The sequence below is a fragment of the Pleurodeles waltl genome, chromosome 3_2, assembly GCF_031143425.1.
Source record: "Pleurodeles waltl isolate 20211129_DDA chromosome 3_2, aPleWal1.hap1.20221129, whole genome shotgun sequence".
In the NCBI taxonomy this organism is placed as follows: Eukaryota; Metazoa; Chordata; class Amphibia; order Caudata; family Salamandridae; genus Pleurodeles; species Pleurodeles waltl.
The window spans coordinates 169,988,841-170,003,028 of NC_090441.1; the positions used below are offsets into that span (position 1 = coordinate 169,988,841).

General features: G+C 40.3%; 1 protein-coding gene across 4 annotated transcripts in view; it reads left to right on the forward strand.

Annotated features, from left to right (window-relative positions):
* RUFY4 (RUN and FYVE domain containing 4) overlaps positions 1–14,188 on the forward strand; it is a 424,420-nt gene that overhangs the window by 372,150 nt on the left and 38,082 nt on the right. For all 4 annotated transcript variants that reach the window (XM_069227078.1, XM_069227076.1, XM_069227077.1 and 1 more), the window contains 2 exons: positions 3,259–5,586; positions 6,669–6,757. In XM_069227078.1, coding sequence (XP_069083179.1) covers positions 3,259–5,586; positions 6,669–6,757 — 2,417 coding nt within the window. The remainder of the gene's footprint in view (positions 1–3,258; positions 5,587–6,668; positions 6,758–14,188) is intronic.

The window sequence follows — 14,188 nt, forward strand, 5'->3', positions numbered from 1 at the left end:
TGGGAGGCACTGTTGGACGATGACAGTGAGGGAAACATTGAAGAGCTCCAATAAGGATTGCATTATTTTAGCCCCACAACCCAATCCCTGCTGAAGTGGTGAAGCTCACTGGCTGCGCTCGCTATGCACCGTATGGGGGTTGGTCTGACAAAATTTGCCAGAGCTGCTTTTAGTTCCCAGTCTGGCCCTGACTGCGGCTTTTGGATTTGCCAGTGCTTTGTGAAAGCTGCAATCTCTAGTAAAGTGCCAGGGACAGCTCAAATGTTGCAACCCTGCATTTCTTGCATCCGAAACGTTTGCTCTGTCAACTTCTATTAAAATTCAATTAACTTATTAGGTCAAATTCTTTAAAGGTGGCTTTTGGAGTGCTTTATCTGTGTTGCTAGACTAATGTTTTTTAAACAATAGGTAGCACACATACATATAAGTGCTTTTGGTCAGTGGTCTTCATCAGTTGGTTAAGTGTCATATTTTGTGTCTATCAACCAGAGCATAAAGCATGGTCAGCAGTTGGTAGCAATGTGTGTAAGTGACAGCATTTTGCTAAAAATAGTGGACATGTTATGTAATGACTTGGCAGTTCCCAGCGCAATGCTACTGAGCTGCTCGCTTATCTTCATGTGTACTGCATCTTTTCCATACTATTATTTGAATGTTCCAAATGACCATCAGCCATTTTCAGACAATAAAATAATAATAAAGGATGTCAAAAACTATTCACAGATGTTTTCCCATATGCATGTTCAGGGGCATCCATCTTGGAATGTTTTTTTTCAAAAACCTTTCCAAGATGGCCACCAGTGCAGGCACTGAGCACCGATGTTTGAATGCTTTTGTAATACTTTGTTTTTAGTAAGCATGGTTCATAAGAACACAAGCATTATCAAAACTGAAAGCTCTGCTAAAGATCCAGGCATATTGGCTTGGCCAGTGTTGGACGTTTGTTCTCAAAATTGATACCTTGTTCTCCTCCACCATATACTCTTCCTGTGAGCCCCTTTGACATCTCTCTGCCTTAAAATATAAATATCTTCAGTGGGCATGTTTTGTCCTGGCTCTTTAATTCAGGGTCTATGTCAGAAGCTGGAGACCATGAGAGAATTGGCAGCTTTGAAAAGCTGTGGTCTTGAACATGAGTTAATTACCTCACTGATTTATCAGGGCTACTTCACAATGTCTATATTCCATCTGTGTATTTTCTACTGGTTCATCCTGGACATTTTTACGATAATGGATTGAAATCATCTGCAACATGGAAAAGTAAGTGATTTGAGAGCTCTGAACTCCTATTAGCTTTTTCTGCTTTGTGGTACCTGCCTCTGTAAGTGCTGAACTAGAGCTCAGTAACATCAGAAACAAGTGGACGGCCTGGGGTAGGAAGGGTGTTACCATGTGGTACTCCTAGCAACTAGGGCACATATTTATACTTTTTTGTGCTACATTTGCGTCACTTTTTGATGCTAAAGCGGCGCAAATTTACAAAATGCAATTATATTTTGTAGGTTTGTGCCGCATTTGCGTCAACAAATGACGCAAATGTGCCGCAAAAAAAGTATAAATATGGGTCCTAGGTGTGGGTTGAAGTTGCTGACATAGCAACTCTTATTTTTTAAAACTGCACAAGCTTTGCAACTTTTCTGAAGGGTCAGAGTCAGTTGGCAGCAGCTGCTTACTTTTTTATGTGAGAAAAACAAAGATAATTGGAGTAGTGCATAAATTAATCTCAGCCACTGGTAATTACTCAGCAGAGCATTCCAGCCTATTGTTTTTTGCCTGTCACGTGACTTCAGACTGGAACCAGCCGTGTGCAAATCAGCCTTGGTGGTACTCCTGTAAAAACAGCTCCCTTTTTAACTGGACACAAGCAACCCCAGACCGGTTTCATCCTACTTGCACCTCTGCCGTGGGTGTAGATTGGTTCCAGTGGCGCAGTGACCATGGGACCAACGCCTGGGCAGACCCATCACACTTATAGAGTTCCTCTGAGTTAAATAAAAAGTGCCTAGATGTGGGTCCACTCCTCACTGTGCCAGAGGACCCAAGTTAACTCTACTGGCGAGGCCGAAATAGGCTGAAACCGGTCTGGAGTTGGTAATGTTTTGTTTTATATGGGTACTGTCCTAACAGCTTTGGGGTGGCCTGTTCCCATGAGGAGCAAGCTTAGTGCATATCGCTGGCCTCTCTCTGAGGGCATGGTGGTTGAAACCGATGGGCTGGAATGAGGCTCAGTAAAAATCATGATTCCATCTGTCATTTTGGTCTACTTTTTATTAATCCACAGTCCATCTCATTTCTTCGCAGTCAGACACCTGAGGGTGGGATTCCTGATACTCAAAGAAGAACAGTTTTTGTGGCACGATGTTCCATCTGGGGCGTAATGTAAACCTTTATAGTCCATGCACCGTGGGGGGAGGGGAGGGAACATTTCAGGGGGCCACCACTTGGCCTGAGGCCAATGAATATCTGTGAGATATGGCTGACTACTGGGTCCTGCATCACATTCTGCAGGGGACCCCATCGTTTTGCATTCTACCTCTATATCCTGACTCTCTTGGTCAAATAATCCTTCTGCTGGGAATACCAGGGTGAGCAAGGTAATTAACATTTTTCCCACTCCTACTGGCAATCCTTAAAAGATGTCTTCATTACAAATGGAATAACAAAAATACCTTATTTTAGGAAAAAATTCACAAATCCTTTTTTACGGTAAGTCCTTCTGGTAAATCCAGTGGAATTCTATATTTGCACAAGATGTGCTAGGCATGTTCTAGTCCCATATTTGGGTGTGAGCTGTTATGTTACCAATTGCACTAACATTTCTACACAAACTTTATGCTTTTACGGTCTGCACATTTTGGGCGCAATGCTCATAGAAATTTTTGTGCGTTTCCCCAACATACCCTGTTTGAAGGTGTAAGTGGTGTTTAGGACTGAAACTGCATTCTTTGTTGATCAAGCCCAATGTCTCCATTTATATGTAACATGTATTATGAATATGTTAACCTCCACTAACTGATGTCAACCAGATATATTTTTAATTGAATTTTAAATAAATGTATTTGCATAGAAGTTTAAATTATGCAAGTCTATAATTCAGTCAGCCCTGCTGAACTGGAAATCATTCTTGACATTTTGGAATAAAAGAATCTGTTTCAGCAAAGTTTGTCTTAAAGATTCCAGATTGAATTAAAATACTATAGCATGTTTTACCTCCAACCTAATTGGTTTTTCATTCTCTGACCATCTTATCACATTTAGATGGAAGATGCAGAAAAAATTGATGGAGGCCAAGAAACTCAAAGAACACAGCCACGGAAAGTGTCAACCTCTGTGTCCAATGGTGATAGGAGATTAACATATTTAAGTTCCTCTGATGGAGCATCTGAACGTATGCCAAATGAACACAAAGAAAATGCAAAAGAACACTCCTCCTCTGATCTCTCTGCCTCATCGCATGTAATACTTCAGAAAAGATATATGGGATCCAGTGGAAATTTCCAATATGTTAGTAGTCTGCTGGATGATTTAGTAGCCAGTGAAAAACGTGAAGTTGACCTACAGAGGCTTAACTCAGAGCTGCAAAGCCAAATCGATAAGCTGGAGAAGGAACAGCAAGGCCATGTGACAGCACTGCAGGAGATGTCCGCTGCACAGAAGGCAAAGGAAGAGGAGAGGCAAAGGCTTTGGGAGGAGCTGGAAAGAGACAAGAAGAAACATCATGAACAATTGGAGGAGCAAGCAAGGCAAGTACGAGAGCTCCAAGACAGCAAAAGCTTTCTGAATGAAACTCTTGAGGAGCTTGATGTTCTGGTCAATGACCTGAGGCAAAAGCTGTCTGAGAAGGAGGGCGAGAGCAAGCAGCAAGCAGACACAGAGGCTGAACTGAAAGCTGCCTTCTCAGAGGCTCATGAAGAGGAACTCGCCAGCCTAGCCAAGAGACACAACGAAATGAGGGAGCAGTTAGAGAAGTCCAAGCGGGAGATCATGGTTGAGCTTAACCAAGTCAAGGCAGCTTTGGAGTCTAAGGAGCATGAGATGAATGAAATCATCAATGAACATCATCAGTCCATTAGGGAGACGGTGGCTGTAGCAAAGTCACTAGAGGACCTTACTGAAAAGTGCAAAGTCCTGGAGGCTGAGAAGCGGAAGTACTTGTTAGAGAGTGAGACACAAGAGTTTAGACACCAGCAGCTGCAGTCACAATGCATTGTCCTCCAAGAGAAGCTCGACAAAAGCCAGAAAAAGGTGGAGGAACAGGAAGAGTTACTGACATCTCTTCAGACCAAGTTAACTCAATCACCAGATTCTAGGAAGCAGCTGCAGATGACGAATATTGACAGAAAGGATGACAAGGAGTCAAACCTTGCAGAAGAACTAAGATGCCTTGAAGAAGAACTTAGTAATATTCAAATTCTACGGGATAAGGTAGAAAAGAAACTGGAGGTCTGTTTGATGGAGAAGGTAGAACTCGAGGAAGAGAAGAAAACACTCTCACAGACCTTATTATGCCACAAACAAGACTTGTGTGCAGCTAGACTTGATATTAAAGATCTGAGCACGCAACTGATTTCTTATCAAGAAGAAATTGCTTCTCTAAAAAATTATTTGGATAGCAAGGAAAACACATTAAGGTGCAAGGAGAAGGACATTGCAGTATTACAAAGTTCACTGGAAGACGCATCAACAAATCTTAAGCAGGTTTTGTCAGAGAAATCAGCCACAGACACACAACTGGTGAAACTTAAGCAAGAACTTGCAGGACTGGTTGAAGAGAAGGACAGGATGCAAGTTCAAGAAGCAGACAATGTTATTAAACTGGAGGAAGTCCTGAATGAGCTGAAGAGCAGGTTTGCTTCTTTGGAAGAACAGATGCTCAGGAAAGAAGAAGAGGCAGTAAAAGCAGATGAATTACTCAAAAGTACACTGCAGAGTATGTCAGAGGAAAAAGATTTGCTTGATCAACAACTTCAGTCCACCAAAGCTCTCCTTGAAGAACAGACTTCTACAGCAATACAGCTGAAAATGAAAGTTGAGGAGTTACAATCTAGTGCAAAGCATGAGAAAGAAAACCTCAGTGAAAAACTGACAAAGCTACAGGTTGAATTTGATGCTGTGAAACTACAAAGAAAAGACTCAAAGAAAAACAAATTGGATCTGAAGGAAGAAGTAGTGCAATTTAAGTACCAAGTTAAGAAGTTGGAATTGGAGAAGTTGCAAGTCACAGACCTCCTTGCGAAATCCAGGGGTGAGTTGGAGCATGTCAGTATGCAGTTGTCTACTGCAGTGTCAGAAAGTGCTGCATTAAAGGAGAAGTTTGAAGCAGTGGTCTCAGAACTGGATCAGCAGAGAGAGGGTGGGCAGAAAGTTGATAATTCTAAGGTCTCTGAACTTATGAGCTTACAGAAAGAAAATACAGCATTAAGAGAAAAGCTTCGAGCACTGGAAGCTTTACAAAAGGAGAATAAAACACTACGGGAAAGGTTAAATACAATGGAAAGTCAAAAAGCATGCATTGCCAGGTCCCTAACCAAGGATGAGGGGGATTTGATGTTAGTACCAAATAATGGACCAGGACATAAAGAAAAGGTAAGACTCAATAATAATTGTACATTTACAGATTTCTGTTTTCCAAGGTTGTAGACCATATACTGCCTTGCAGCTAATGCAAACACCAGCGTGTACATAAGCCATTGCGTGGTTCTTGAAAGAATCCCAGGCGCCAGGTCCGGAATTGATGCTTCAAAAGATAAATCCTGACCCTTAGAAATATAAGCACACTAAACAGGCAAATGTTCTTCATGTGACTTGTGTGATTCTAATCTATGCTTGGTAATAACATTGTAGCAGAAGAAAAATGAGAGTTTTTCATCTACCGACACGTGCTCAACAAATCATTAAAAAAATTCTTGTGAAGGGTAGTTTTTTCCATGTGTCATTTTCAAATCAGCATAGAAAAAAGAGAACTCCAGTTACTTCACATATTGCTTTGATTAGTCATAGAAATGTGACCTTGATTTTAAGAAGAAATGATTCTGAAAATTATAGGGGGTTATTCTAACTTTGGAGGAGGTGTTAATCCGTCCCAAAAGTGACGGAAAAGTGACGGATTTACCACCAGCCGTATTACGAGTCCATTATATCCTATGGAACTCGTAATACGGCTGGTGGTATATCCGTCACTTTACCGTCACTTTTGGGACGGATTAACACTCCTCCAAAGGTAGAATAACCCCCATAGTTTGTTGGGTTTGTGCATGCTGTAAATATCTGACTGAAATGTGAGCTGAAAAAAATTGTCAAATGGTTGCTTACCTTTTATAAATAACATTACTTACTTAAAAGCTATAATTTGGTCTGTCTCACGTTCTACAGTTATTCTTTTACAATAGCAATAGTATGCTTCAGGTTACAGAGATAATAGCCCACAGAACACCAATAATCTGCTTTAGACAGCAAAACTGTGTCTTAGATAACAGCTTTTATAGAGTGAGTTTTAAAGAGTGAGAAGAGGATTCATACAGCTGACATCTGTCTAAAGCATTGCCCTGGGGAAGTGTTGGAAAATCAATTGACTGAAATCACATGATAATGAAGTGGAGCAACCACATTTCTCTGGCTGACAGCGCACTAACATTTTTTGTTTGATGTCATCATGTCCGACTCTGAAGGAACATCTAGAAAAAGTGACCAGAGAGTTTGACCAAAGACTGAGTGCCAAAGAAAATGAAGTAAAAAACCTGACAGAACAAGTTTTGAGGTAATGTTCATGCAACATTAAAATGTAAAATTTCATTTTTTTAATGTAGTTTATAATGCTTGGGTTAACCCTAATTCAATTCCCACTGTGTGGCAGAGTATGGAGCTCAGGCCCACAATTTGGTCATCTTGAGATCTCTTTGTGTCATGATTGAAGTATGGAAAGATAGTTAAAAGATGACTGTACAGAGATTTATTACCTTTAGGGCACCAGTTAATTATGGTGTGTTAGATGGAACAGCGGGGAGTGAGAGTGGCATTAAATGTCAAACAAATGCTGAAATGCGTGGAAGTAGTGGAGGACATGCATCCTGATTTGGAGTTTTTGGAGGTAAGAACTACTGATCCTACTAAAGCAATATGGCACTTATTTATCTGCTGTAAACCTCCCTCTAGTCTCCCCTGTGAGGCATTGACTGGCCAGAGTACGCCAGTAGGCACTTTAATTTGCACAACTGTACAGAATATAATTTTAGGTGATTTGAATTTGTATTTTGACAATCTATCAAATACGAATCAGTCAAAAGTTAGAGAAACTCTGATGTTACTTTTAATATAATAGATGTTTCCCCTACTCACAAATTGGGCATTTGCTTCATTTGATTTGGATTGATAATGTTTTATGCACAACTAAATCAGTAGGTATTATCACATAGTCTGACCATCTTGAAAATCTATTTCAAAATGGGGTTTTGTCCCCCTTCACAAAATCTGAGGATAAAAGGTCTGCCAAAACCTTTGATATAGTGCCATAATTTAGATTTGACTAAATAATCTGTATCTGTTGAGAGTTTGGGGGACTCCAGTTTAGTAGCCGCTGATGTCAGGGAAAAGTGGTGGGGAGGGCGTTGGGGTGACAATAACAATTTAAAAAATAGAAAAATAACTTACATGCCTCCCGATGCATCGCTGCTCTTCTGCTCCTCTGGCTCCACTGCAGCACAGGCTCCCAGGCTGCCCTACGGCCAATCCAGACACTGCTCTCATGCTGCTGGCTGGGATTGGCCTGAGTGGGATGGATTTGCGCTCCCACAGGGATGGGAGCTTGTGCCTGCTGTCTCTAACCTGGCAACACAGCTGGGTTGGAGACATCTCAGTGCGCATGTCGGTTTGGCGACCTGAGACGACCAGCCAAACCCACACGCGGACTTGCAGCGGTGCCACCACTCCTCCTCCATGCCTGTCATCAGGATAATGACCCGGCCCCAAGACTCAGCCTGGTGAAGAAAAATACAATGATGATAAATCTGTTTTATTATTTTATTTTTCAAGTTTGCCTCTGCTGGCGGGGGTGCAACGCTCCTCCACCTTAACGGAGAAGCCGCTGCTGCTCCAATTACAATGTGAATAACCCTAATCACCTATTAAAATAGTATAATAATATACTGAGTGAGACTATTAATTTTACTGCCTTGTGATAGAGCGTTCCGTCCTAATAAATGACCTGTATTTGGACGCTCTTGGGTCGATGAATCTTTTGACCAAGTGGGGCTCTCTTCACCCGAGATTAGTCAATTTAATCAAATCAATAATCAATAACGAACATAAGCAATGCCCTGATCAACATAACACTTCACAATTAATCCAGAAAACATTTCGGCGAACCATGACCTTTCGGCCATGAATAACCACACCAGTTTATTCAAAGTTAATGAATTTATTTCCCTATATTAACAAAGCTAGCACGATATAAATGTGTCTCAACACCAAATGATATATGTAAATGAACATTAATAGCTGTCCATAACGGCGAAAAAGATGCAAACTATGCAGCATTTGAATAACAATGCATTCGATAATAGCAACGCAAACCACTAAAACTATAATCTGTAATGGGCTAATTGCATACATTAGTCAGCATAACAAGGTCTCAAATTGCATCGTGCGACAAATGAATCCTCATCTAACCTCAAATTAGCATCTGCATGTGGGACTTCATGCAAAAACAATTTAGCAACATTGATTTGGAAAGCTCCTAACTAGGGCTCTTATCAAAAATCAGCAGTTGGTTACCTAAAAAGAAACACAATGCAATTGTACATTTTCCTTTCATATTTACCAAATTCAATCAGCATTCAAGGAAGTCTTCGTCTCACAGGTACCGGTTTCGATCAGCATGGGACGGGGGCAAAGGGGCAGGGTGGACGGGGCAATTGCCTCACAGCGGCAAGATAAAAGGACAAAACTACTACTTTATGCAAAGGGGCAAATCAAAGTTAAAGTCTCTAGGGCGAGAATTACTTAAAGTCTCTTTCTCTCGATTAGAGAAAGCATCAGAGTTTCTTTCAAAATGGCGTCGAACATCAATTGGCATCGTAGAAGATGGCAAAATGACGAGGTCGGCAAGATGAGCCATAATGGCTGCAACGGGCAATAATGTCCGGGTAATGGGCCGATGGGTAATGGCTGCTTTCTTCTTGTGCACCAGGTTTAAATAAACAACAGTTCAAATCCAGTAGGGTCTTCCATTGGAGGGTTCATAGGTTGGCTTCAAATTGTCCAATCAAAAACAACAATTCACAAGCTTCTACCTAGGCATACATTATCCTTGGAGTCGGGAACGTAAGTTGCAACACATTTTACCAATTAACTCACTTTCAGAGCTTCCATTGTCTGCACCTGCAGATTGACCTTGGAGCAAAGAAGAAGATGCCAGGCTGGCACGAAACCTTAAAGATAAGCATGTGAACCGATCTCACTGGAAAAGTACAGCTTCAAGCAAGAATACACGTTTTATTAGCACATTAGAAAAACACGAGCATCTAAACCGTGAGACAAGGCAACTAGGCCGAAGCCTCCACTAAAGTTATGCTAAGTTAAAACATTTCAAACAAGCAAATCATGGCACACGTTTACGGTTATGTCAGATTAGTACAATTCTAATACATCACGTTATATAAAGCACGCTTATAAATGTTGGCGAACTACTCTGAGGGCACATTTGTCCCCGTACAATCTATATTAGTTCGGTTAAAGTCACACTTGATTATTGCGGCACTACGTTTATGCGCTAATAAATGTAAAACCTTCGTTTCTGCGTCATCACTTGCAAATTGGTCTACAAGCGATCACCATTTTAACTAAACAAATACTCTTCAACAATTATCGAAGAGTCACAGTCTTTTTATGATACATAAAAGCCATAAAATGGCATAAACTAAATACAAAGAACCCTTTTCACAAACCGCATTCTTAGTATATTTACCAGTACTACAATAGTACTACTAAAGTACTACAATATGCTATTCACAAGCGTAAATCTCCACTTCTACCTCTCATTCTTTTCATTGGGGTGATCCTTACACATGCAAGTTTACTACTTAGTAGTAAATGTGGGACACCTTGAGGAGTGGCTAGAAAAGGGGGCATTTTGTAGGGGTCTGGGGGGGAGGCTGAGAAAGGGAGATGCAGCCTTCCACAAAAGAGTAAGCCCATTGATATTCACCCATTGCACATCTAAAGTTACTAGAGCCAAAAAAGACCCAAACAGTTGTAAATTACTCCAGCCCAACCTCTGATAATGATCGGAACTCTAAATGCTCTGAAAAGCACTGTATATAACTCAGGAAACGACTACTATGCTCAATGATGGATGATTTTAGTTAAGCATATTCAATTTGCTGAATGGTTTGAACAGATCATATTGAAGATGAATGCTCAGCTATCTGACAACAGTTCCTCTGCTGATCTTTTTTTAGTTTGAATGTGTATCTACAGTAGTGTTAAACAGATTTAAGCAATTCTCTTAATTAAAGGATGAAGACCGGTTGACTTAAGTTCAAACCAGGAGGCCCATAAGTTTGATAGTATGCTAACCAAATAGCATAAAGATCCTCTGCTTGGGTTGCACTCAGCAGTGCAGCATTATTAACACATCCTTACATACAAGTGCAGTACCATCTAAATGAAAGATGCATGAATTCTCCCCTTGATAAAAAAAACACTCTAGACTTATGTTGCCTGGATAATTAAAGACCTGTGTCTCAACTACAGTGTATAGCATTGCCAGAGCGTGTCGTTTTTAATCAATTATCTTTGATTGTTTCAGACACGTTAAGATTTCTCAGCAACATTTGAGCATGTGGACCACCAGATCTTGTTGAATTGTATGAACATCCTTGGTGTTGGTGGCACAGCTTTTAACTGATTCCAAAGTGTTCTCTCCAGTCGGTTAGTCGAAGTGGAACTGGGCTTATGATTATCGAATACAAAAAGACTATCATCTTGAGTGCCTCAGGGAATGGTTCTTTTAACTTTACTAGTCAACTTGGGTTACACATATCTTGGTCAGAATCAATGAGAAGTCTAGCTTAAGTGCTGAGCGTACAAATTTGGATGTTGAAAAATCGATTAAAACTAAATGGAAACAAAACAGAGTTCCTCTTGCCTTTTAGATAGACTTTAATTTGCATTTATAATTTCTGGTCTTCCTCAATGGGTGAAAAACCTCTTTCTTCACAAAGTACGGAAGCAGGGAAACATAATAGACTCAAACCTCTCAATAGAATAGAATTATAATGTCTGTTGTAAAGAGTTGGTTCTTTTAAATGTGGGTACTGGGAAGAATTATCTGTTTAACTGCTCTCAGAGGGTCCAGATTTTAGAAACCTTTGTGTGGGCCAGATTGGATTATTGCAAATTCAATATATCTAGTATTACAGGCAAAACCCCTATGCAAATTGCAATAAGTTGAAAATGCAGCAGCCAGATGATTTCTAAAAATGAAGAAATCAGAAACCATCATGCCCGGCTTGAATAAATTGCATTGGCTACTAACCTAACGTTTAAAGCTTTACACCCGGTACATAAGCCAATGAATGAGGGAAAGATAAGTCCTTCGTCTGAGCGATTCTCCTTTTCTACACACCAAGGTGTAGTTTAAGATCAGAAGGAATGTGCAGATTAAATTTTCCAAATTTTAAATGAGTTACCATAGGCAGCAGGGCCATTTCTGCCTCTGCAAGAACATTGGAATTATCTTCCCTTTCAACCTCCTCCTGACTGCATTGATACTGCTAAAAAAAACCTGCTTTTTCTGCATACTAGCTTGTACGTAGGGTGCAGCCTTTTGTAAATTCTTAATGCTGCCTCAATCTAGCACTTGTCAGTACCACAGTGCTTTTGGGAATGCCTGCTCTCTAGAGATTTTATACACAGAGAATACAGTCATGAAACAAGTAAATCACATGCACGTTTTTCTCATGTTTCCTTTAGCGTAGAGAATGTTACACCTAGATAAGTGAGGGGGTGATCTTTTACCATTTACTTATCTGATATTACTTTCCTGGAATAGCCTCACCTCACCGAAGTTCCTGTCCTCTCCATATAAACAGGATATGATTGCCAGGTTTGGCTTGTTCACAGCATGAATGTCGAGGTGACTCTATGTATGTCTGTGTATCTAGTACCCTGTATGTATGCCTGTGTATCTAGTGGGTGCACTCACCCTCAAAGGAGTAAGCAAATTACACTTATAAAGTTACTACACACAAGGAGGTACCCAAGCCAGTAGTAAATTACTCCATCTCAGAGATGGAATAAGTGCAGCACCACACACTGCGAACTACAGAAACCACAATGCCCCCTTCCCAATTAGTAACTAATGGAGATGTGTACTTAAAATAAAACCCCATAGAAAATACTTTTAAATACAATTAATTAAAATAATTAAAATATGAATAATTAATGTTTAAAGAAATCAAATCTAAAATAATATATATTTAATATTCATTATTAAATTCTAACTTATTTTAGTAACCTTTTTGAATGTAAAAAATTAATGTAACATTGATTTTTACTAAAATATAATTAAATTACTGTTAATTTAATACTTCACTTTTAATATTTATTAATGCATAAGAAACAAATGTTTTAGCTTTAGGTGTAAACTTATATTTTTAATTTGGGTTTCAGGAAATATTTGTATTTAATTAGATTTAAATCAATTCAAGATATAATTCAACACAAGTTAATAGTGCTTTAGCATGTTTTCTTTTATTCTCATCTAAAATTAATCTATACGGTTAACTTACATTATTATTCGACACAAAATCACTTTCACTAGTTGTTTTCGGAGTTAAGTAAAGCATTTACTTTTTCCTATACTCTACCATAGGGAGACTCTTCCTGTAATGTTAGCAGCAACATTTTTCTTCCAGACAGCCAATCAGAGTTCTCTGTATCACAGTACCAGTACAGCTCCAATACAAAAAAGTCCCAAGGGATTAAAAGCTCACTGGTCCAATCAGAAGGCCACATTTTTTAAAACTACGCTTTTGCGGGCCCACTGCGGGACACAGCAGGACCAACTTTCCAGATATATCTAACTTTGAAACCTCTTCACACGCACCCTGAGCACCACTTTAAACCTTAATCTTTTGATAATGGCTGAATGGATTTACACTATTCTGGAAAAGCAAGCTTTCTGAGTCACTCTCTAACTGTTTGCCAGATCTGGCGTAATTCTATTCAGCCTTTTTATCATGGGACACCGTTTTTGGGCCCCCCTTTTTCTTGGCCCCATGCTTGACCAATTGACATGATATTTTACAAGTGTGAGACAAATATTTTTTTGAGAAAGTTTCATGCAGATTCATAAAATGCTCTAAAGTTATCAGCAAAATAAAAAATACAATAAAATAAATAAATAATAAATCCAGGACTTGTAAAGCACTGCAAATCACCTGTGAGGGTCTCAAGGCGCTGAATTGTAGTTATGGGGAGACTAAGGGGCATATTTATACTTCCTTAGTGCTGGATTAGCGTAATTGTTTTTTACGCTAATCCAGCGCAAACTTAACTCAATATTTATACTTTGGCGCTAGACACGTCTTGCGCCAAAGTTATGGAGTTAACGTAATTTTCTGGATGTGGAAACCTACCTTGCGTCAATGAGATGCAAGGTAGGCGTTCCCGTGCAGAAAATGACGATATGGCCGTAGCGCCATATTTATCTCCTGTGCTAAAAACAAGCACTGGGGATGGGGGCCTTAAATAATGGTGCTAAGCTTGCTTAGCGCCATTATTTAACACCTGGGTCAGGGCAGGCGTTAGGGGGCCTGTGGGCCTGTTTCCATGGTCTGATACCATGGAAAGAGCCCACAAGGGCCCCTCCCTTCCCATGCCCCAGGGACACCCCCACCCACACCAAAGGGACAGCAGAGGATGAGGGACCCCCCATCCCAGGTAAGTGTGGTAAGTCATTTATTTTATCTTACAAAGTGCCATGGGGGGCCTAACTTGGGCCCCCCTACATGGCACTGTACCCAATGGCCATGCCCAGGGGACATAAGTCTCCTGGGCATGGCCATTGGGCTGGAGGGCATGACTTCTGTCTTCACTAAGACAGGAGTCATGTCCATGGGGTTTTAACGTCAATAAATGACGCTAGCATGGTCAGAGGCATATTTATGCCTCTGCCCATACTAGCGTC